The sequence below is a fragment of the Bubalus bubalis genome, chromosome X (assembly GCF_019923935.1).
Source record: "Bubalus bubalis isolate 160015118507 breed Murrah chromosome X, NDDB_SH_1, whole genome shotgun sequence".
NCBI lineage: Eukaryota > Metazoa > Chordata > Mammalia > Artiodactyla > Bovidae > Bubalus > Bubalus bubalis.
In genome coordinates this window covers 73,912,469-73,938,703 of record NC_059181.1, presented here as the reverse complement: position 1 = coordinate 73,938,703, position 26,235 = coordinate 73,912,469, and the positions used below count along the sequence as shown (strand labels likewise).

The 26,235-nt window shown below is 34.6% G+C and overlaps 1 protein-coding gene across 15 annotated transcripts in view; it reads left to right on the top strand.

The window, feature by feature from the left end:
* The window catches only part of RPS6KA6 (ribosomal protein S6 kinase A6), a 192,300-nt gene that overhangs the window by 107,876 nt on the left and 58,189 nt on the right, over positions 1 to 26,235 (top strand). For 14 of the 15 annotated variants that reach the window (XM_025276979.3, XM_025276980.3, XM_025276986.3 and 11 more), the window contains 8 exons: positions 8,434 to 8,536; positions 9,279 to 9,409; positions 9,837 to 9,959; positions 10,481 to 10,570; positions 11,657 to 11,815; positions 14,108 to 14,269; positions 19,844 to 19,920; positions 22,283 to 22,400. In XM_025276979.3, coding sequence (XP_025132764.1) covers positions 8,434 to 8,536; positions 9,279 to 9,409; positions 9,837 to 9,959; positions 10,481 to 10,570; positions 11,657 to 11,815; positions 14,108 to 14,269; positions 19,844 to 19,920; positions 22,283 to 22,400 — 963 coding nt within the window. The remainder of the gene's footprint in view (positions 1 to 8,433; positions 8,537 to 9,278; positions 9,410 to 9,836; positions 9,960 to 10,480; positions 10,571 to 11,656; positions 11,816 to 14,107; positions 14,270 to 19,843; positions 19,921 to 22,282; positions 22,401 to 26,235) is intronic. The other variant, XM_025276976.3, reaches the window with a different exon arrangement.

Sequence of the window (26,235 nt, the reverse complement as noted above, 5' to 3'; positions counted from 1 at the left end):
ACGACTGATATGACTTAGCAGCAGCAGCAGTGAGATTTCTGGGTCATATGGCAGTTCTATTTTTAGTTTTTCAAGGTACCTCCATTCTGTTATCCATAGTGGCTCTATGAGTTTATATTCCCACCAACAGTGTAGGAGGGTTCCCTTTTCTCCATATCCCTCCAGGATATATTGTTTGTAGATTTTTTTTGATAAAGGCCATGTTGGCCATTCTCACTGGTGTAAGGTGGTAGTTCATTGTATTTTTAATTTTCATTTCTGTAATAATTAGTGATTTTGATCATCTTTTCATGTGCCTCATTGGCCATGTGTATGCCTTCTTTTAAGAAATGTCCACTTAGATCTTCCACTCATTTTTTAATTGGATTTTTTTATATTGGTATGCATGAAGTACTTGTATATTTTGGAGATTAATTACTTGTCAGTTGTTTCACTTGCAAATATTTACTCACATTCTGAGGGTTGTCTTTTCATCTTGTTTATGATTTCCTTTGCTGTGTAGAAACTTTTAAGTTTATTTATTTATTTTAATTTAAATTTATTTATTTTAATTGGAGGCTAATTACTTTACAATATTGTATTGGTTTTGACATACATCAACATGAATCCGCCACAGGTGTACATGTGTTCCCCATCCTGAACCCCCCTCGCACCTCCCTCCCTGTACCATCCTTCTGGGTCATCCCAGTGCACCAGCCCCAAGTATCCTGTATCCTGCATCGAACCTTCAGGTTCGATTGATTTCTTATACGATATTATACATGGTTCAATGCCATTCTCCCAAATCATCCCACCCTCTCCCTCTCCCACAGAGTCCAACAGACTGTTCTATACATCTGTGTCTCTTTTGCTATCTCGCATACAGGGTTATCGTTACCATCTTTCTAAATTCCATATATATGTGTTAGTATACTGTATTGGTGTTTTTCTTTCTGGCTTACTTCACACTATATAATAGGCTCCAGTTTCATCCACCTCATTAGAACTGATTCAAATGTATTCTTTTTAATGGCTGAGTAATACTCCATTGTGTATATGTACCACAGCTTTCTCATCCATTCATCTGCTGATGGACATCTAGGTTGCTTCCATGTCCTGGCTATTATAAACAGTGCTGCGATGAACATTGGGGTACACGTGTCTCTTTCAATTCTGGTTTCCTTGGTGTGTATGCCCAGCAGTGGGATTGCTGGGTCATAAGGCAGTTCTATTTCCAGTTTTTTTTAAGGAACTTCCTGATGTTCAAGCTGGTTTTAGGAAAGGCAGAGGAACCAGAGATCAAATTGCCAACATCCACTGGATCATAGAAAAAGCAAGAGAGTTCCAGAAAAACATCTGTTTCTGCTTTATTGACTATGCCAAAGCCTTTGACTGTGTGGATCACAATAAATTGTGGAAAATTCTGAAAGAAATGGGAATACCAGACCACCTGACCTGCCTCTTGAGAAATCTGTATGGAGATCAGGAAGCAATAGTTAGAACCGGACATGGAAAAACAGACTGGTTCCAAATAGGAGAAGGAGTAGGTCAAGGTTGTATATTGTCACCCTGCTTATTTAATTTATATGCAGAGTACATCATGAGAAAGCCTGGACTTGAAGAAACACAAGCTGGAATCAAGATTGCTGGAAGAAATATCAATAATCTCAGATATGCAAATGACACCACCCTTATGGCAGAAAGTGAAGAGGAACTAAAAAGCCTCTTGATGAAAGTGAAAATGGAGAGTGAAAAAGTTGGCTTACAGCTCAGCATTCAGAAAACAAAGATCATGGCCTCCGGTCCCATCACTTCATGGGAAATAGATGGGGAAATAGTGGAAACAGTCTCAGACTTTATTTTTGGGGGATCCAAAATCACTGCAGATGGTGACTGCAGCCATGAAATTAAAAGACGCTTACTCCGTGGAAGGAAAGTTATGTCCAACCTAGATAGCATATTCAAAAGCAGAGACATTACTTTGCCAACAAAGGTCCGCTAGTCAAGGCTATGGTTTTTCCTGTGGTCATGTATGGATGTGAGAGTTGGACTGTGAAGAAGGCTGAGCGCCGAAGAATTGATGCTTTTGAACTGTGGTGTTGGAGAAGACTGTTCAAAGTCCCCTGGACTGCAGAGAAATCCAACCAGTCCATTCTGAAGGAGATCAGCCCTGGGATTTCTTTGGAAGGCATGATGCTAAAGCTGAAACTCCAAGTACTGTGGCCACCTCTTGTGAAGAGTTGACTTATTGGAAAAGACTCTGATGCTGGGAGGGATTGGGGGCAGGAGGAGAAGGGGATGACAGAGGATGAGATAGCTGGATGGCATCACTGACTAAATGGACGTGAGTCTGAGTGAAATCCGGGAGTTGGTGATGGACAGGGAGTCCTGGCGTGCTGCGATTCATGGGGTTGCAAAGAGTCGGACACAACTGAGTGACTGAACTGAACTGAAGGAATCTCCATACTGTTCTTCATAGTGGCTGTACTAGTTTGCATTCCCACCAATAGTGTAAGAGGTTTCCCTTTTCTCCACACCCTCTCCAGCATGTATTGCTTGTAGACTTTTGGATAGTAGCCATTCTGACTGGCATGAAATGGTACCTCATTGTGGTTTTGATGTGCATTTCTCTGATAATGAGTGATGTTGAGCATCTTTTCATATGTTTGTTAGCCATCTGTATGTCTTCTTTTGAGAAATGTCTGTTCAGTTCTTTGGCCTATTTTTTGATTGGGTCGTTTATGTTTCTGGAATTGAGCTGCAGGAGTTGCTTGTATATTTTTGAGATTAATTCGTTGTCAGTTGCTTCATTTGCTATTATTCTCTCCCATTCTGAAGGCTGTCTTTTCACCTTGCTTATAGTTTTCTTTGTTGTGCAGAAGTTTTTAATTTTAATTAGGTCCCATTTGTTTATTTTTGCTTTTATTTCCAATATTCTGGGAGGTGGGTCATAGAGGATCCTTCTGTGATTTATGTCGGAGAGTGTTTTGCCTATGTTCTCCTCTAAGAATTTTATAGTTTATGGTCTTACGTTTAGATCTTTAATCCATTTTGAGTTTAATTTTGCATATGGTGTTAGAAAGTGTTCTAGTCTCATTCTTTTATAAGTGGTTTAATTAGGTTCCATTTGTTCTTTTTTTTTTTTTTTTTCATTACTCTAGGAGGTGGGAAAATTTTGCTGCAGTTTATGTCAAAGAGTGGTTTTCCTACATTTTCCTCTAACAGTTTTATAGTATCCAGCCTTACATTTTGATCTTTAATACATTTTGAGTTTTGTTTTGTTTTTTTTCTGTTTAAATAATTTTATTCATTTTTGGCTGTGCTAGGTCTTCATTGCTGCATGGGCTTTTCTCTAGTTGTGGGGAGTAGTGACCACTCTCTAGTTGTGGTTCTTGGGCTTCTCATTGCAGTGATTTCTCTTTTTGTGGAGCATGGCCTCTAGGTACGTGGGCTTCAGCCGTTGTGCCTCCCGAGCTCTAGAGCACAGGCTCAGTACTTGTGGCGCAGGGATTTTGTAGCTCTAGACCATGTGGGATCTTCCCAGAGCAGGGTACTAACCTATGTCTCCTGCATTGGCAGGCAAATCCTTTACCACTGAGCCATGAAGGAACCCCAAGTTTATTTTTTTTGTGTGGTGTTAGGCAGTGTTCTAATTTCATTTGTTTACGTGTAACTCTCCAGTTATCCTCACACCACGATTTTTGCTGATGTTTTTTATTCGATTGTAATTTTAGATTTGAAAATTGGGAGGGGAGTTTGGGGGAGAATGGATACATGTATATATATGGCTGAGTCCCTTTGCTGTCCGCCTGAAACTGTCACACGGATGATAATCAGCTGTTCTCCATTGAAAAATAAAAAGTTTAAATAAAATGTAACAGGGAGAATCCTATCTTCACACCACATATTGGAGAGACTGCCTTTTCACCTTTGCCTTCTTTATTACAGATTAGGTGACCATAGGTTCAGTTCAGTCGCTCAGTCGTGTCCAGCTCTTTGCGACCCCATGAATCGCAGCATGCCAGGACTCCCTGTCCATCACCAACTCCCGGAGTTTACTCAAACTCACGTCCATCAAGTCAGTGATGCCATCCAGCCATCTCATCCTCTGTCGTTCCTTCTCCTCCTGCCCCCAATCCCTCCCAGCATCAGAGTTTTTTCCAATGAGTCAGCTCTTTGCATGAGGTGGCCAGAGTACTGGAGTTTCAGCTTTACCATCATTCCCTCCAAAGAACACCCAGGGCTGATCTCCTTTAGAATGGACTGGTTGGATTTCCCTGCAGTCAAAGGGACTCTCAAGAGTCTTCTCCAACACCACAGTTCAAAAGCATCAATTCATCAGCGCTCAGCTTTCTTCACAGTCCAACTGTCACATCCATACATGACCACTAGAAAAACCATAGCCTTAACTAGACGGACCTTTGTTGGCAAAGTAATGTCTCTGCTTTTGAATATGCTATCTAGGTTGGTCATAACTTTCCTTCCAAGGAGTAAGCGTCTTTTAATTTCATGGCTGCAGTCACCATCTGCAGTGATTTTGGGGCCCAAAAAAATAAAGTCTGACACTGTTTCCACTGTTTCCCCATCTATTTGCCATGAAGTAATGGGACCAGATGCCATGATCTTCATTTTCTGAATGTTGAGCTTTAAGCCAACTTTTTCACTCTCGTCTTTCACTTTCATCAAGAGGCTTTTTAGTTTCTCTTCACTTTCTACCATAAGGGTGTTGTCATCTGCATATCTGAGGTTATTGATATTTCTTCCGGCAATCTTGATTCCAGCTTGTGCTTCCTCCAGACCAGCTTTTCTCATGATATACTCTAGGTGCATGCATTTATTTCTGTTCTTTCTATCCTATTCCTTGAGTGTATATTTCCAGTTTTGTGCCATTATCATACTGTCTTGAACTGTAGCTTCATAGTGTAGTTTCAAGTCAGGAAGCCTGATTCTTCCAACTACAGTTTTCTTTCTCAAGATTGCTTTGGCTATTTGGAGTCATTTTGTTTCCATCAGTCAGTTTCGTCACTCATTCATGTCCAACTATTTCTGACCCCATGGACTGTAGCACGCCAGGCTTCCCTGTCCATCACCAACTCCCGAAGCTTGCTGAAATTCATGTCCATCAAGTCAGTGATGCCATCTAACATGTCATCCTTTATTGTCCACTTCTCAGCCTACCTTCAATCTTCCCCAGCATCAGGGTCTTTTCCAGTGAGTCAGTTCTTTGTATCAGGTGGCCAAAGTGTTGGAGTGTCAGCTTCAGCATCAGTCCTTCCAATGAATATTCAGGACAGATTTCCTTTAGGATGGACTGTTTTGATCTCCTTTCAGTCCAAGGGACTCTCAAGAGACTTCTTCAACACATTTCAAAAGAATCAATTCTTCGGCGCTCAACTTTATCATCCAACCCTCAAATCCGTATATGACTACTGGAAAAACCATAGCTTTGACTAGGTGGACCTTTGTCTGCAAAGTAATGTCCCTGCTTTTTATGCCTTCTAGGTTAGTCATATCTTTTCTTCCAAGGAGCAAGTGTCTTTTTATTTCATGGGCACAGCCACAATCTGCAATGATTTTGGAGCCCCAGAAGTATAAAGTCTGTCACTGTTTCAACTTTTTCACTCTTCTCTTTAACTTTCATCAAAAGGCTCTTTAGGTCTACTTTGGTTTCTGTCATAAGGGTGGTGTCATCTGTGTATCTGAGGTTATTGACACTTCTAGCAATCTTGATTCCAGTGTGTGCCTCATCCAGCCCAGCATTTCGCATGATATATTCTTCATATAAGTTAAATAATCTGGGTGATAATATACAACCTTGATGATTTGGATGTATTCCTTTCCTGATTTGTTTTCCATGTCCAGTTCTAACTATTCTTCCATGTCCATTTCTAACTGTTGCTTCCTAACCTGCATACAGATTTCTCAGGAGGCAGGTCAGGTTGTCTGGTATTCCCATCTCTTTCAGAATTTTCCACAGTTTGTTGTGATCCACACAGTCAAAGGCTTTGGTATAGTCAATAAAGCAGAAGTAGATGTTTTTCTGTAACTCTCTTGCTTTTTTTTATGATCCAACTGATGTTGGCAATTTGATCTCTGTCTCCTCTGCCTTTTCTACATCCAGCTTGAACATCTGGAAATTCGCAGTTCACGTACTGTTGAAGCCTGGTTTGGAGCATTTTGAGCATTACTTTGCTAGTGTGTGAGATCAGTGCAATTTTGTGATAGTTTCAACATTCTTTGGCATTGCCTTTCTTTGGGATTGGAACAAAAACTGACCTTTTCTAGTCCTGTGGCCACTCCTGAGTTTTCCATATTTGCTGTCATATTTAGAGCAGCACTTTCACAGCATCATCTTTTAGGATTTGAAATAGCTCAACTGGAATTCCATCACCTCCACTAGCTTTGTTCGTAGTTATGCTTCCTAAGGCCAACTTGTTTCCAGGATGTCTTGCTTTAGGTAAGTGATCACACCATCGTTATTATCTGGGTCAGGAAGGTCTTTTGTATAGTTCTTCTATTTATTCTTACCACCTCTTCTTAATATCTTCTGCTTCTGTTAGGTCCATGCCATTTCTGTCCTTTATTGTGCCCATCCTTGGGTGAAATGTTCCCTTCGTATTGTTGATTTTCTTGAAGAGACCTCTAATCTTTTCCATTTTATTGTTTCCTTCTACTTCTTTGCATTGATGACTTAGGAAGGCTTTTTTATCTCTCCTTGCTGTTCTTTGGAACTCTACATTCAATGGGTATATCTTTTCTTTTTTCCTTTGCTTTTTACTTCTCTTTTTTTCTCAGCTATTTGTAAGGCCTTCTCAGACCACCATTATTCCTTTTTGCTTTTTTTTTTTCTTGAGGATGGTCTTGATCACTGTTACCTGTACAATGTCACGAACCTCTGTCCATAGTACTTTAGGTACTCTGTCTATCTGATCTAATCCTTTGAATCACTTGTCACTTCCACTGTATAATCATAAGGGATTTGATTTAGGTCATACCTGCATGGTATAGTGGTCTTCCCTACTTTCTTCAATTTAAGTCTGAATTTTGCAATAAGAAATTCATGACCTGGGCCACAGTCAGCTCCCGGTCTTAATTTTGCTGACTGTATAGAGCTTCTCCATATATGCCTGCCAAGAATATAATCAATACTTGGTATTTATTTGTTTCCATACAAATTATAAAATATTTTGTTCTAATTCTGTGAAAAATGCCCTTGGTAGTTTGATAGGGATTGTATTGAATCTGTAGATTACTTAGGGTAGTACATTTATTTTCACAATATTGATTTCTCCAATCCAAAAACATGATGTATATCTCCATCTATTTGCATCATTTTTGATTTGTTCATCAGCATCTTATAGTTTCCTGAGTACAGGTCTTTTTTCTCATTAGGTATTTTTATTCCTAGGTATTTTATTATTTTAGTTTCAATGATAGATAGTATTGTTTCCTTAATTTCTCTTTCTGATCTTTTGTTGTTAGTGTATAGCAGGAGATTTCTGTGCATTAATTTTGTATCATGCAGCTTTACTAAATTCATTGATTAGCTCAAGTACTTTTCTGGTGGCCTGTTAAAGATTTTCTGTGTATAGTTTCATATCATCTGCAAACAGTGTCAATTGTACTTTTTCTTTTCCAATTTGGATTCCTTAATTTTTTTTCTCTGATTACCTTAGCTAGGACTTCAAAACTACATTGAATAAAAGTGGTGAGAGTGGACTTCCTTGTCTTATTCCTTATCTTAGAGGAAATGCTTTCAGTTTTTCATCATTGGGAATGTTGTTTGCTATAGGTTTGTCATATATGGCCTCTAAATGAAAATTAGTTTACAATAATCTTCTATTTATTTTCCCTCACTGTGGGACTGTGAGCTTTTGAAAAACTATGCTTCCATTAAAAAGTAGACTTGCATATATTGTAAGCTATTTTATATGTCTTTCAAAAACATAAGTTTTAGGAAGTTAGATTGTTAGACAAGTTTAAATTTTTGAATTCTTTTTACATGCATATTTTTTATGTGAAAGTGTTACTTCAGGTATAATGCATACTTCTTGGGGATAGAGCAATTATTAATTTTGAAATCCTAGAATGTCATTAGTTATTTCTTCTTGGTAACATTGTGATATTCTTTATGGTTATTTTACCAGTGAGAATCCAAGTCAGTTTTTGAAATCCAAAACTGAACAGCATTATTCCTTGTGGATAAAACCTATGGCATTGCTGCTGTGTTCCTTGGTCTCATTTGATTCTGTATATGATCTCTCAAATTTAGATGATATACAGAATTTGGTTAACAGGGTAGAATTTAGAATTTGGTTAATAGGTATCTGAAACTTATTGAAATTTCATTTAAGAAATCGTGAGCCTTCTGTTAAGGACTGTGAATATCATATTCTGCTTTAATAATTTTTCAAGTGTTAATAAATTTTTGTATCATTCTGCCATTTCTTCTAGAAATTATATAAACGAGAAGTCCAGCCTCCCTTCAAACCTGCTTCTGGAAAACCAGATGATGCTTTTTGTTTTGATCCTGAATTTACTGCAAAAACACCTAAAGGTAATGCATGTTTATGTGTGAAAACCAGGGCTTTTATTCATTTAGATGGTTAAAAAATAAACTAGCTTCTTAGATGAAAAACGGAAAGAATTATAAGTTTGTAAAGGGTGGTTTGCCCTGTGTAGAAGTGTAGATCCTATTTAGCATTGCTTGGACACCTTTCAAGTAGAGGCTTTATATGGTTAATGTTCATTAGGGAAGCAGGGACTAGAGCAAAGGGTGAACATTTTCTTTTATAAAAGTGTTTTTGACATGATAATGCATTAGAGAATGTGAGTAGGAAGTAAGATATGAGATATATCTCTCTAACTCTTACGGTTCAGAATTTAATGTGGTTTACTTTTATTGACATCTGTTTCATATATACATTCAACAAATATTGAATACCTAGTGTGTAAATACTAAGCAGTGATGATGCAGAAGTGAACTGAACACACAAAAATCATAATCTACATGGAGCTTGCATACTAGTATTATTGTTGTTGTTCAGTGTCTCAGTCATGTTTGACGCTGTGACCCTGTGGATTGCAGCATGCCAGGCTTCCCTGTCTTTCACCATCTCCTGGAGCTTTCTCAAACTCATGTCCATTGATTGGGAAACAGATAATAATCAATAAATCAAATACATAATATAGTATGTCTGATGGTAACATTTAATGGTTTCCTTTATACTCAAAGAAATTTTGGCATTTCATATCATAAAACTGTTAATTCTAATTAAATTTAATTATTTGGACATTAGATTCTCCTGGTTTGCCAGCCAGTGCTAATGCTCATCAACTCTTCAAAGGATTCAGCTTTGTTGCAACTTCTATTGCAGAAGAATATAAAATCACTCCTATCACAAGTGCAAATGTGTTACCAATTGTTCAGGTAAATTACACATAGATTATTCAGATTAGGGATAATTATTTCTTCTGTTATTGCTGATTGATTTACAGTGATTTTTAACTTCTTTATTTATCTATGATGAATTAAAGATCTTTCCATGTTTTGGGAAGAAAGAAGACAGTAGTAACTTTTAATTGTGTATTTATGTGATGTCTTTTGGCAAGAAAATGTAATGGGTGATACATTAGCTAGTTGATTTATCATATTGGCTTTGGAGATATAGAAAGCCTTCAGAATCTGTATGTTCAGATCACCTAGAACCTGTGTAAGCCATTTATAAATACTGATAAAATTTCTCTAGACTTACTCTTGATTTTTTAAAGATTTAAGGTGAACATATACTTAGGAGAAAAGACAAAAAATGTGAAACCATATTGTTGTTTTGTATTTTACTTTTTAACAAAAACAGGTAAATGGAAATGCTGCACAGTTTGGTGAAGTGTATGAATTGAAAGAGGATATTGGTGTTGGCTCCTATTCTGTTTGCAAGCGATGCATACACACCACTACCAACATGGAATTTGCAGTGAAGGTATTGTCTCTGAGGCTAACATTTTTTTTTGTTTAATATGTGTAAGTTAAATTGCCAACTGACAGTTTTTCAGTGGAGCAAATGGAGAAAGCAAAGAAAATGATGAAGTAAAACTCTTGACTTAATAATTTCATTTTGAATTTCTTACCAACACTTTACTTTGTTCAGTAAAAAAGATGTTATTTAGGAGAAGCAATATGTTTTTTGAATGTCTTGCTTTTGAATAATTTTATTGTAACACAGTATGCTAAGATTGAGCAGTTGTGACAATTACTGTCATATTTCGATCGAATTATCAGTTGGTATATTTTCAGTTAGATGGAATATAATGTTGAGAAAAGTACTATGTTGTTTTTTATTTAAGTTTCAGTTATAGGAATTTTTTAAATATTAAAATAATGTGAGGTAAACATCACTCTTGAGTTTTATTATTTGCTTGAAAATACAACCAAGTTGAAATCATGTCATTCATTTTTAGACAAAGAAAATAATTTTCCTCTGTGATTTTTCTTGTTTCTTAGATCATTGACAAAATTAAGAGAGACCCTTCAGAAGAAATTGAAATTTTAATGCGCTATGGACAACACCCCAACATTATCACTTTAAAGGATGTAGGTATTTAAAAAATCTATGTATCTGCTAAGCTAATGAAGTTATGACTTTGAACTTTCCATATCCATGGTATCTTTACTTTCATGCCATAAAATATTAAGACTTTTAAATTTGCCACTTCAGTTCTTTTATCCCTATGATTCTGCACTCTTACCCTCCTTGTAGAATATCAGAAAGGAACTATGATGGTTGGCAAATGAGAGTGTCATGATTACCTGAATATATTCTAACTGGTTAACTAGTTGACAACATCACCAGCAGCACTTATTCTCTAGTACTACAAATATACAAGATAGAAGAGATTAGGAATCTGCCAAATTCTTGAAGATTTTATTTCCTTGATTGTACAGCAGTTGGCTGTAGCTGTGGATTGTTGCTTGGGTGAAATATTATTCTGTAGTTTTTTTTAAAGTGAACTCATATTAATAGATGTTACTGATTACTGACAAACCATCTCCTTGATCAGTTTGTTTCAGATAATATGATATACATTTTGATTTGTAATCCTTAAATAGTACTTTATACATATATATATATATAAATATATGTCGTGTGTATATAGATATATGTCTACATGTATGTGTTTATATGTGTAGATGTAGATATCACGTGCCTTGAGTAAAAGGGTATACATATTTATTTGTTCTCCTTGTTACAACATTTGAATTCAACAAATATTTAAGTTGCCAGGTCAGATAGTAGAATGTGAGGAAGATATTAAAAAACAACATACTTACTGCCAGAAGGAAGCTTACTATTATTAAGGAAGGAAAGTGGCTATAATATAGTCAGAAGTGTCATAGGTGCTGTTTGAGAGTCACAGAGTTCTATTTTTCCACTTATACTCCGTGATGAAGTATAACAGATATCTTCAAAAGTTAATAAAATTATCTGTTTCACATGGTCTCACAGAATGGTGTTGAGTCTGTTTAGCCAGTTTAATCTTCAGTAGGGTCTGTACTATATTAATACTAAAGGAATAGTGTATTTTTAACACTAGAGGTTCATTCGAAAATCAAAGTAAATATAATTGAACCCTTTTCAGAATTAATTAATAACATTTTAAAAATATGTTCTTTTTTTAGGTTTATGATGATGGTAGATATGTTTACCTTGTTACGGATTTGATGAAAGGAGGAGAGCTACTTGACCGTATTCTGAAACAAAAATGTTTTTCAGAACGGGAAGCTAGTGATGTACTGTTTATAATAACTAAGACAGTTGACTATCTTCATTGTCAAGGAGTAAGTTGTAGTTATATTCTTCCTTTTAAGTCTGGGACTTATATCTTCATAAAATTATATATAGAAGATGATACCTAAAATGAATTACTTTTTCTATCACATATTTTTATATGGAATAGCCTAATAAAATTCATTATGTAGTGAAGGTTATAAGTTTAGGAAATTGGGTAATACCTTATTATAAATTTTCTTCTCTCTACCTGTTAGCACCAATTTAATAGCATATTAATTTTAAAGTAGTTTGAATTATATAAATATCTAACCCTGACTTTTAATTTATTAAACCTCATCAGACTTGAAAGTGAAACACAGACAAATTAGCAAATTATACTATGGCTAGCACATAAAGTTCTGGCAGAACTGTTTATTTTGATTGTTAGCAACCCCTTCCCCAATACAGTAAGAAATTTTGATTCTAAACACTTGAAGTATTAATACATTAAAATTTCTGTTGAAAGGGCAGGTCTGTTATTTTGTTTCGTATCTTTTCATAAAACAAATTAATTGGATTTCCAAAAAAGGTCAATTCTATTATATATATAGCTACCCAAGGAAACAAAGTCACAAAGAATTTAAAATTTTAAGTTTGAATCAGTTGTAGTAGTGGACACATACCCACTTAAGTATAAGCTAAAAAAAATGAGCAACTCAATTGGCTTAGTGAAAATTCTACATGGGCCAGTATTCATTTTTAACTATGGTTTTATAGAGTACATTTTCAACACTTTGAAATATAAATTGTATAATAGTTCTATAATAATTTAATTATTTGATTGTCTTTATCAACATTCTCTAAAATAAAGGATGGCCATAATTTTCCAGAAAATGATAAGCATCTTTTATTTTAGAAATAAATTAATGCATCAATTAAATAAATTAATGACAGACATTTATTGAGCATTTCTACATGCCAGACAATGCAAAAGGTGTTGCAGATTCAACCATGAGTTTAAGTCTTGATCCTTGTCTCGAAAGAGCTTTTAATGTAGTAAACAGCTGATTAAATATAAGATTAAATTAAATGAAGTGGATAGTATCAGTAGAAAAATCACCACATGAAGAATTTTGGAATATTTTATTTATGTATGTCTAACTTTTTATTTAGTTCTTATTGTTTCTATTTTTCTGCTCACTTTTCATGCATTGAAAGCATGTTTTGTTTTACTTTATTGAAGATAATTATAATAGCAACTTTATTTTTTAAATTTTTAGTATTTAGTCTTCTCAGTTTTGAACAATACATTTTGTTGAGCTATAACTGATGTATAACATTGTGTAAATTTAAGGTATACGTGTTGATTTGAGATATGTATATACTACAATATGATTATCATCATAGCATTAGCTAGCATATCTATCATATCACATATAATAATAGGCACTTTAAGACACTTGCTGTTAAGCCTGACATGGTGTATCTTGGAGTTGGGATAGATGTTCTTTTTTCTTGAAACTGTGTCCTTTTCTTTAGAAGAGTGTTCATATATCAGAAAATTTTGGATTGTGTACTGCACTTTTGAATTTTAACTTGTGGAGATTTGTTATATTCTGTTATTTTTTTCTCCAATGATTATTGTGGGTAATTTTCTTAAGGTTTGCACTGAAAGCTCTGCTTTTTCAGCAGCAGCTGTGGTTTCTGTTTAGATCTTTTGTCATTTGAGCTTCCTTTACACATTTTTTATTCAAGGATCCATTTTGGCTCTTTCCCTTACTGTATTCCTCCACTCAGCATTCACGGTTTCCCAGCATTTCTTTTCTGGTGTTCCAGGCCAGAAAGATCATGGGCTTTTCTGCATCCCTTCACTACCACTGTGTGCCATAGGAACTGTACTTAGCTTTCTGTTAAAAGCCACAGATATGGGAACCTACTCATGCAACTCCCTCCTTCAGCCAAGTATGTACTCCCCACCAGAATCTTATCTCCTTTTGCTCATTCTCCAGTATCTTCAAGGTAGTTTTTTTTTTTTCTTTTAACTGAAGTTTCATATTTGGTTACCATAGTGAGGAGGTTTGAATAGGGTCTTAGTTCATTATGTCTACAAGTGGAATTGAGAATTCAGCTTTGAGAATGAAAATGACTAAAAAAACTGGTGGCCTGATAAAAACTGGCACATCTATCTGATAGGTAAATTCACCTATATACTTCAGGTTGTCTAGGCTATCAAGGTTGGAGAAAGTGTCATTTTCAAAATTTCATGATTGAGACAGTTTCATTTCCTGGAAATATATTAACTTAGATAGTTAGCTATAGAAATGTCATCCTTTTTTTTTTTTTTTTTTTTAATGTTCAAGGTTGTTCATCGTGATCTTAAACCTAGTAATATTTTATACATGGATGAATCAGCCAATGCAGACTCCATTAGGATCTGTGATTTTGGGTTTGCAAAACAACTTCGAGGAGAGAATGGACTTCTGTTAACTCCATGCTATACTGCAAACTTTGTAGCACCTGAGGTATTCTTTAAAACTTCAGTATTTGCCTTTTATTCTTTTCCTTTAGTTGACTACATTTGGTGTCTTTTATGTCAGCTTTATGGTAGGTAGTAAAAGCCAAGTGATCTTGTTCTTTGTGTTAATCACTCAGTCATGTCCAACTCTGTGACCCCATGTACTGTAGCCCGCTAGGCTCCTCTGTCCATGGAATTCTGCAGGCAGGAATACTGGAGTGGGTTGCTATTTCCTCCTCCAGGGGATCTTCCCAACCCAGGGATCTAACCCAAGTTTCCTGCGTTGCAGGCAGCTTCTTTACTGTCTGAGCCACCAGAGAAGCCCTTTCCCAACTATAAAGCTCTTTAAATCATTGAATTCTGATAATGCTCAATATAAATATTTAGACTAATAACTAGCATCTGCAACCAACCTGAATATAATAATCACATTGTTCTATTCTGTTGGCTTTTATAATGGTTTCAGAATCATACCGTTTTAGAACTGGCCAGAGAGTAGAGGTAACTCTACCTTCAACATATTAAATATTCTAAATGAGGACACTGAGACTCAAAGTACTTAAATGATTTTTTTAAGACCCAGCATTCACAAAGTCAGGATAGGTTTTCAGATATTTTGGTTTGTGCTGAACATGAGGTGATTTATATTGTTTAGAATTATACATAACACAGGCAGTGCCATCCCTGATTTTAAGATCTTCTAATTCATGAAGAAAACAGCTTTATGGGGATTTTTATAAACAGTGAGGTTTTTCTTGGCAGATAACATTCATATGTAGATCTTAAAGAGTAGAGTCCAGAAAGATGATGCTGAGGAAGGCAAGGGGTGCATGTTTAACATTTGGCAAGCTCCAACAGTCTTGTCAGTTCTGATAATGGGGATGGAAGCTTTGATGGTAACAGTTCCCACCACAATAAAAGTATAATTGATTAAAAAATGAATCAGGGATGGCATTGGTTATATAGATTCTTTATAAGTTTTGTTTGTAAAAGTCAAGAATTATTCTTAAATGGTACAAACAATGCTCACTCATGAATTATCATATGTTTAACATAAATCCAAGTACACAGATATCCTCAGATTTGAAAAATAGAGTTTTTCAAGTCAGAGGAAGATTAAAATAATTTGAGGATGAATTCTTACCTCATGTGCATATTTTTATTTTTTTTACACTAAATACTAGCTCTTCTGGAAAATATTGCACATAAGATATAAAATATTTTATACTGTTTATATTTCTATAAAAATATAAACATATTTCTTATATTTAAATATCAATGTCTGTATTTAATGTAGCTATTAGAAAAATAATATTTCTAGTGATGAAAATAAAAATGTAGAAAGTGGGAAAGTAACTTTCTAATAATGAGAAATCCCCATGTTAAATTTTATTTAATCTTCCTTTAAGATGTTAATGTTGAGGAAGAAATATAACACCTGCTTTATAGGGTTTTTATAAGATTTGCCCTATAAGAAATTATATGTGTCCAGAGGATGTGCTTTAATCTACATTTTAAGTATACTCATAGAAAATTGATATGCATGCATGATCCAAGAAGGGGTTATTGTAAGGCCCTCAGGTGTAAGGGATATAACTTAGACATTTAAAAAATTAGCTTTTCTAGGACATTTTAATATTTTTATAGAATACAAATATAGAATAAGGCTCTTCTATAAAATATAGAATATATAGTCATAAATGTTATAGTATATTTATGCAGTAGACACAATAGTAGATTATAGAATAACCATTTTAATAGCTGATTTTTTTAATATTCACTTAATCTTGTGGACCTAGATTCCTTGGTATAATGGGTACTTTTCCCTGGAAAAGGTTAAGAGTGAATGTGTCCCAAATAAAGATCTTATACACAGACAGTAAAATGAAAAATATACATGTCTATGTTTAGATTAATGGTTAGATAAACATTTTCAAGTGAGTGCAAGTCTGCAGAGTAGGATATAGCTCACTGATGCTTTTTATCCTAATAGACTTCCATTGTAGTTAGACACTTTCAGCATTGTAATAGTGAAGGTTTTCAGGTAGGCAAGTAGAGACCACTTCTGTGTAACTAATGCCTCTAATGTCTGAACTACCTTTGGCTAGGATATTACTTTTATTTTCAAAATGCTTTGAAAAGTTTTATTATCAAGTCTGAGGTCTCTGCCAGCAATGAATGCATATTTATTAATGGTTATAAAACAGAGGTTTGGGGTAAGATTTGTTTCTTCAATTTCAGACTCTTTCAAAAATTATTAGTGAATTGTATGAAATGTGTTATCTTTTAAACTAGAATGAGAAAGATTCAAGTGTCCATGTAGATATTTGAATAAATAATAACATTTGTGCATGCGTGTGCAGTTTCTCAGTCATGTCCAACTCCTTGTGGCCCCATGGACTGTAGCCAGACAGGCTCCATGGGATTTCCCATACAAGAATACTGGAGTGAGTTACCATTTTATCCTCCAGGGGATCTTCCTGACTCAGGGATTGAACTTTCGTCTCCTGTGCTTTCTGCATTGACAGGTGGATTCTTTACTACTGATCCATGTGGGAAGTTCAATAATAGCATTTATGAGAATATAAATTCATTATTTCATCACAGTGCATAAAAAGCCCTTACTTGCTAAAAGAGAGACAAATTAATAGTACAATTTCAGCTTAACAATAAGTAAGGAATAATTCATTCCTTTTTTGATATGCATCAATTTAGTCACCTTCTTAGACTTACTTAATAGATGTACTTTTCTATTATGGCTATTTCACAAAAATTAATATATCTCAAAAATATTTTATTCTTTTTTAAAAAGCAAATCTATCTTAATATTCAACCAATATTTAATGCCTACTGAGGTCTAAGAATGATCCTGAACTAAAAGAATTTACAATACATTGGATGGATGCTGTGTCTGCAATTCTTTTACATAAGTAAATGTGAGGGATTTCCCTGGTGGTACAGTGGTTAAGGCTCCATGTTCCCCAATGCAGGAGGCATGGTCAGGGAATTAGATCCCTCATGCTGCAACCAAAAGCCTGCGTGCTGCAGTGAAGATCCCACATGCTGCAACCAAGACCCAGCACAGCCAAAAAAAAAAAAAAAAAGTCAATGTGAAATTACTCTGCCCTGCTCTGGCTTTGGGCTTTCATGTATTTTGCTACAAATATGAATTAATTTGAACTTCAGAGCAAAGGAAATGAGAATCTCTTACATTTTGCTCATTTGGGAAGCCAAATGAGAGAGAAGGTAACGTCAGTAAATACTTTAATTCTGACTTCTGTCTTCTTTGTATTTAACTTTATGCAAATAAGAAGGTGTGAAACACGTTACTTTTTACACAGTACTCTTTCATTCTTAGGCTTCCCAGGTGGCTCTAGTGGTAAAGAACCCACCTGCCAATGCCAGAAGCATAAGAGATCTGGGTTCGAACCCTGGGTTGGGAAGGTCCCATGGAGAAGGGCATGGCAACCCACTTCAGTATTCTTGCCTGGATAATCTAGTGGACAGAGGAGCCTGGTGGGCTATGGTCCATAGGGCCGCACAGAGTCGGACAGGACTGAAGCAACTTAGCACTTGGATTCATCCCGCCACAATGTCTTGTTTCTTTTATGGCTGTATATTCTTATTATTATAGGACTTTGAGACCTGCTCTAGAATAAAAGTAGACTACCTCTTCTTTAGTCAGACAAACTGGGTTTGTGTGTGGTAAAACTGAAACAGGTTTTTCATGGTTGACCCTAATTACATTAAGCAATATGACACCTCTAGTGCCTTTCTTCTCATTAACTTGGAAGGTTATGGGAGTACGCAATACCTATTGCTGACTCACTATTTAAACCTTGCCTGAACAAGAAGTTCCTAAGCAGTCCCTCAATCTTGGTTGTGCACTGGATCATCTGGGAACCTTTAAAAATACTGTCCTAAGGGAACCAGAGAAAACATGGTGATGCCCAGAACTGTGAGAATTCACGAGAAGGGGAAAGATAGAAGGGGAATAAAGCAAGAGAGGTTTATGTTTCACTAGAGGATGCCAGGTTAGACTTATCATGATGTGAATTGTTTTAGCTCTACCTTATTATTTATTAGGGCCTTTGTAGTCTCCACTTGTGTTATTTATATTAGCCAGTTATACAGGTATTTTGATAACCTCTTCAGCTTCTCAAGTTTGTACATATGTGTGTTCTTATATACTTTGACTATGGAAAAAACATTATAAATATAAGTATATATAAATTATAATAAATTTATAGATATAGAAAATTTAATAAAATATATAATTTTTATAAATTTTAATTTATATATAAATTTATAAATATAGAAAATTTAATAAAATATATAAATTTTAATATAATTTAATATATAAAATTTAATAAATATATAAATTTTATAAATATATATAAATTTAATTTAATATATAAGATATACAAATTTAATTTAATACATAACATTTAATAAAATACATAAATTTTATAAATATATAAATTTATATTAAATAAATTTATATATTTTTATATATAAATATAGAAATTATAATAAATATATACCCTGAATTTTAAGGTAGATATTTATTATTCATATTTTGCCATTGTCATAGCCAAGTATTAATATGTTTAGACTTTTATAAATGAAATGTCCATTCTGGTGATTATGCAGTCCCCAGTATTAATGCGTTAATAATGTTTCTATTTTGCTTCTATTTACAAAGGCTTTATCAGTGGGTTTGTTTTTCTAAATTTAATAAAAAGAGCTCATTTCACCTCAGACTAGCTATTAAATTCACAGGGAAAATTCACATGAATATATAATGACTATGTTATTTATTTAACATATTTATTTAACGCTAGCCTCAAGAGAAAAAAGAGCTACCTAAATTATGATATCAAAATTAATGAAACCATTCAGAATTTATCAAATGTGTGTTTCTGATCCAGAAATATACTAATTTTTAAAGACATGAGTCTTTTTTGTAAAATATAAATTCATCTTGCTTTCATAAGATTATATATGATCTTACCATCTCCTGTGCAGTAGAGAAGCAATTATCATAGATGTTAAAGGCACAGGCTCTAGAGTAAGTGCTCCACCACTCATTAGGTTTGTGATAGCAGGCAAATTACTTAACATTTGCCCCAGTTTTCTCATCTTCAAAATGGAAATAATATCTATCTCATAAAATCAGTGTCAGGGTTAAAATTCAATATTCTGAAAAAATAAAATAAAATAAAATTCAATATTCTGTGTAATATATGAAGCTCTCTGTACATGTTGTTTTAAATTTTGATATGTCTGATTTGCCTAAGAGGTGGAGTGAAGGTTCATTGAGGTCAGGAATCATATCTTAAAAAAGGATTTTTTTTTTGTATCACTCATATTGCTTAATTACCTTATTAATATTCACTTATTGAATGTTTGTTAATTGCAGAAAACTTTGCCTTTAAGTTAATTAATTTTGAAAATATTAAAATGAGCTAAGTTTTTAAATTGTGAGCATTTGTGAGATTATTAGAAACACAATTTTTTTTTAGATGACAAAACTGAGTTATACTGAGTAGTACCAGATAATGAGTATTTCCTTTCTCAGGTTCTTATGCAACAAGGCTATGATGCTGCTTGTGATATTTGGAGTCTGGGAGTCCTTTTTTATACAATGTTGGCTGGGTAAGAAATTTATATATTCAAATTAATTCACATCATTATTTGAATTTCACTTGTATATTTTCATCTAGAAAGAGGACAGATGAAAATTACCTTAAGGAAAATGCTATCAGTATTCTAAAATATTATATATTGTATACTTATAAAATTTACAAAAACATAAGGTGTTTAATGAGGCATTATTTAGACACATAATTAAAAGGTTGTTCAACTGGGAATAAAACTTCTAAAAATAAAGCATATATTCTTATTTTGATAAGAATTATGTTTAAGTGTATTACATTTTCAAAATGTTTACCTTAGTATAAAATCATTTCACAGTTCAACAGGTGCTTACCCACTGAACTTGCTGATGTTATTTTTTTTTAAGTACTTGAATTTTGGTTCTCTTGGCAGTAGAGATTCAGTGTGATTGAGCTTTATAACAAACCTACATAAAATAGTAACAGAATATTAAAATACAGAAACACATGCAGATGTGTTAAAAGAATAAAGAAATACTAAAAAATGTAGCCATTGGATTATGTTGAATACTGTTAGTTTATAAATAATACAAGTGCTATTTTATTCTTAATAATAAGTAGCACTTTTATTTAGAAGTAAACGTTTATAACTGTAGATAAAGGCTAGGTTTAGCAAAGTCTAATGCATAATAGAATTTGAATGTAATCAAAATGTCCTTAGGTATGACTTTTTTAAAAAGGCTGTGCTGATGTGCTTGGTTGTGGCTGACTCTTTGAGACCCCTTGGACTTTAGCCCACCAGGCTCCTTGGTGCATGGAGTTTTCCAGGCAAGAAAACTGAAGTGGGTTGCCATTTCCTTCTCCTGCTTTAAAAAGGCATTTAGTATAATTAAATATAAAGATTGAGGGCAGGAGGAAAAGGGAATGACAGAGGAGGAGATGGTTGGATGGCATCACCAACTCAATGCACATGAGTCTGGATGAACTCCGGGAGTTGGTGATGGACAGGGAGGCCTGGCGTGCTGTGGTCCATGGGGTCACAAAGAGTCAGACACAACTGAGTGACTGAACTGAACTGAACTGATAATTAAATATGCTTGCCATAGCATGAGATTTATAAAGATAAGTTAGGAAAATAGTGACTCCAAGTTATTTATTGGATTGACCATAATCACATATGTCAGTATATTTCATGTACTTTTAAATATGTGCAAAATATTTAGTTATAGACCACAGCAAGTGCTAAAAGTTAAGAGTAGCTAATGTTTGCATGTTAACAGCAGTCAGCAGTATTGGTTTCAAACCATTGGATATCATTTCCAGATAGGTACTTTCAAACGGAGAAGGCAATGGCACCCTACTCCAGTATTCTTGCCTGGAAAATCCCATGAATGGAGGAGCCTGGTGGGCTGTAGTCCATGGGGTCGCTAAGAGTCGGACACGACTGAGCGACTTCACTTTCACTTTTCACTTTCATGCATTGGAGAAGGAAATGGCAACCCACTCCAGTGTTCTTGCTTGGAGAATCCCAGGGACGGGAAACCTGGTGGGCTGCCGTCTCTGGGGTCGCACAGAGTCGGACACGACTGAAGCGACTTAGCAGCAGCAGGTACTTTCAAATACTTACTTTATGACTAAACAAAGCATTCTGTGTGTATGTGCATAGGTATGTGTGTTTAGTGTTATCTCAACTATGAGGGAATTAACATATTAAGGCATCTTTCTCATACTTTTTAGCCATAAATCTTTCTATTCCCAAATCTGAATAACATTTTTAAAAAGGTACCATTAAAATGGTACCATTTCTTAAAATGGTACAAAAGTGACCACTTTTTGTCATTCTATAATAAAGTTCTAAACCACTTTAACTTCATACTGTATTTGTTTTCCTATCTGTGACTGCTGATCCATGTAATAATTTTAATGGCTATAAAGGATTTTTCTATTATATTGATATATTTAACCAGTTTTTCATAGACATTAGTTAAAAATATTGTTACTTTGTTTTCACTGATAATATTGATAAATTTGAGCCTATTCAATAAATGTATAAAATTACTTTCTTCATAGTAGGTATATTTGGTTTCCTAACTTATGCCTGTGAATAAAAATTTGTGTTGATTTTCAGAATGTATTGTTACATACAACTACCTTTATTTTTCACTGATTCACAGATCAAAGGTAAAAAAAAAATTGATGTAGGCAAGACTTTTCATTTCATTATATAAATCATTAAGTTCATTGGAAGGTAAAATTTTATATGAACAGTAAAGGAAAATTTTAGGTGATATTCTTAATTTTCTATTGTAAATATATGCTTGTAGTTCTATACTCATCATTTTCAATTAGATTTAATATGTATGTTAGGCCTTCATGTATATTTAAATCTTTTTTATTAATAGCTACACTCCCTTTGCTAATGGGCCCAATGATACTCCTGAAGAGATATTGCTGCGTATAGGCAATGGAAAGTTCTCTTTGAGTGGTGGAAACTGGGACAGTATTTCAGATGGAGCAAAGGTATAAATTATAAATATGTTTTGTTTTGTTGAACTGTTAATTGCCGAAATCTTTTAAGTTTATAGCCGTCGGCATTTGCAGAGTGTCAGATGGTGTTTTATGCCAGTATTTGTTTTTTTTTATATAAATTTATTTATTTTAATTGGAGGCTAATTACTTTATAATACTTTATTGGTTTTGCCATACATCAATATGAATACACCATGGGTGTACACATGTTCCCCATCCTGAACGCCCCCTCCCACCTCTCTCCCCATATCATCACTCTGGGTCATCCCAGTGCACCAGCGCCAAGCATCCTGTATCATGCATCGAACCTGGACTGGTCATTCGTTTCACATATGATATTATACATGTTTCAATGCCATTTTCCCAAATCACCCCACCCTCTCCCTCTCCCACAGAGTCCAAAAGACTGTTCTATACATCTGTTTCTCTTTTGCTGTCTCACATACAGGGTTATCGTGACCATCTTTCTAAATTCCATATATATGCATTAATATACTGTATTGGTGTTTTTCTTTCTGGCTTACTTCACTCTGTATAACAGGCTCCAGTTTCATCTACCTCATTAGAATGGATTCAAATGTATTCTTTTTAATGGCTGAGTAATACTCCATTGTGCATATGTACCACAGCTTTCTTATACATTTGTCTGCTGATGGACATCTAGGTTGCTTCCATGTACTGGCTATTATAAACAGTGCTGCGATGAACATTGGGGTACATGTGTCTCTTTCAATTCTGGTTTGCTTGGTGTGTATGCCCAGCAGTGGGATTGCTGGGTCGTATGGCAGTTCTATTTCCAGTTTTTTAAGGAATCTCCACACTGTTCTCCATAGTGGCTGTACTAGTTTGCATTCCCACCAACAGTATAGGAGGGATCCCCTTCCTCCACACCCTCTCCACGATTTATTGCTTGTAGACTTTTGGATAGCAGCCATTCTGATTGGTGTGAAATGGTACCTCATTGTGGTTTTGATTTGCATTTCTCTGATAATGAGTGATGTTGAGCATCTTTTCATGTGTTTGTTAGCCATCTGTATGTCATCTTTGGAGAAATGTCTGTTTAGTTCTTTGGTCCATTTTTTGATTGGGTCGTTTATTTTTCTGGAATTGAGCTGTAGGAGTTGCTTGTATATTTTTGAGATTAATTCGTTGTCAGTTGCTTCATTTGCTATTATTCTCTCCCATTCTGAAGGCTGTCTTTTCACCTTGCTTATAGTTTTCTTTGTTGTGCAGAAGCTTTCAATTTTAATTAGATCCCATTTGTTAATTTTTGCTTATATTTCCAATATTCTGGGACGTGGGTCATAGAGGATCCTGCTATGATTTATGTCGGAGAGTGTTTTGCCTATGTTCTCCTCTAGGAGTTGTATAATTTCTGGTCTTATGTTTAGATCTTTAATCCATTTTGAGTTTATATTTGTGTATGGTGTTAGAAAGTGTTCTAGTTTTATTCTTTTACAAGTGGTTGACCAGTTTTCCGAGCACCACTTGTTAAAAAGATTGTCTTTTCTCCATTGTATATTCTTGCCTCCTTTGTCAAAGATAAGGTGTCCATAGGTGCATGGATTTAACTGTGGGTTTTCTATTTTGTCCCATTGATCTATATTTATGTCTTTGTGCCAGTACCATACTGTCTTGATGACTGTGGCTTTGTAGTAGAGCCTGAAGTCAGGCAGGTTGATTCCTCCAGGTCCATTCTTCTTTCTCAAGATTGCTTAGGCTATTCGAGGTTTTTTTGTATTTCCATACAAATTGTGAAATTATTTCTTCTAGCTCTGTGAAAAATACCATTGGTGGCTTAATAGGGATTGCATGGAATCTATAGATTGCTTTGGGTAGTATACTCATTTTCACTGTATTTATTCTTCCGATCCATGAACACGGTATATTTCTCCATCTATTATATCATCTTTGATTTCTTTCGCGAGTGTTTTATAGTTTTCTATATATAGGTCTTTTGTTTATTTAGGTTGATATTTTCCTCAGTATTTTATTCTTTTTGTTGCAATGGTGAATGGAATTGTTTCCTTAATTTCTCTTTCTGTTTTCTCATTTTTAGTGTATAGGAATGCAAGGGATTTCGTGTGTTGATTTTATATCCTGCAACTTTACTATAGTCATTGATTAGCTCTAGTAATTTTCTGGTAGAGCCTTTAGGGTTTTCTATGTAGAGGATCATGTCATCTGCAAACAGACTTTTACTTCTTCTTTTCCAATCTGGATTCCTTTTATTTCTTTTTCTGCTGATTTCTGTGGCCAAAACTTCCAAAACTATGTTGAATAGTAGTAGTCAGAGTGGGCACTCTTATCTTGTTCCCGACTTTAGGGGAAATACTTTCAATTTTTCACCATTGAGGATAATGTTTGCTATGGGTTTGTCATATATAGCTTTTATTACGTTGAGGTATGTTCCTTCTATTCCTGCTTTCTGGACGGTTTTTATCATAATTGGATGTTGAATTTTGTCAAAGGCTTTCTCTGCATCTATTAATCATATGTGTTTTATTTTTCAATTTGTTAATGTGGTGTATTACAGTGATTGATTTGCGGATATTGAAGAATCCTTGCATCCCTGGGATAAAGCCCGGTTGGTCATGATGTATGATCTTTTTAATGTGTTGTTGGATTCTGATTGCTAGTATTTTGTTAAGGATTTTTGCATCTTTGTTCATCCTTGATATTGGCCTGTAGTTTTCTTTCTTTTTTTTGTGTGTGTGGCATCTTTTTCAGGTTTTGGTATTGGGTGTTGGTGACCTCAGAGAATGAGTTTGGAAGTTTACCTTCCTCTGCAATTTTCTGGAGGAGTTTGAGTAGGATAGGTGTTAGCCCTTCTCTAAATTTTTGGTAGAAATCAACTGTGAAGGCATCTGGACCTGGGCTTTTGTTTGCTGGAAGATTTCTAATTACAGTTTCAATTTCCGTGCTTGTGATGGGTCTGTTGAGATTTTCCATTTCTTCCTGGTTCAGTTTTGGAAAGTTGTACTTTTCTAAGAATTGGTCCATTTCTTCCATGTTGTCCATTTTATTGGCATATAATTGCTGATAGTAGCCTCTTATGATCCTTTGTATTTCTGTGTTGTCTGTTGTGATCTCTCCATTTTCATTTCTAATTTTATGGATTTGATTTTTCTCTCTTTGTTTCTTGATGAGTCTGGCTAATGTTTTGTCAATTTTATTTATCCTCTCAAAGAAACACTTTTGGTTGTGTTGATTTTTGCTGTGGTCTCTTTTGTTTCTTTTGCATTTATTTCTGCCCTAATTTTTTTAATGTATTTATTTTAATTGGAGGCTAATTACTTTACAATATTGTATTGGTTTTGCCATACATCAACATGAATACACCACGGGTGTACACATGTTCCCTAACATATATATGGAATTTAGAAAGATGGTAACAATAACCCTGTATGCAAGACAGCAAAAGAGACACAAATGTATAGAACAGTCTTTTGGACTCTGGGAGAGGGCAAGGGTAGGATGATTTGGGAAAATGGCATTGAAACATGTATAATATCATGTGCCCTAATTTTTAATATTTCTTTACTTCTAGTAACCCTGGGGTTCTTCATTTCTTCCTTTTCTAGTTGCTTTAGGTGTAGAGTTAAGTTATTTATTTCACTTTTTTCTTGAGGTATGCCTGTATTGCTATGAACCTTCCCCTTAGCACTGCTTTTACAGTGTCCCACAGTTTTGGGTTGTTGTGTTTTCATTTTCATTCGTTTCTATGTATGTTTGGATTTATTTTTTTTATTTCTTCTGTGATTTGTTGATAATTCAGCATCGTGTTGTTCAGCCTCCATATGTTGGAATTTTTAATAGCTTTTGT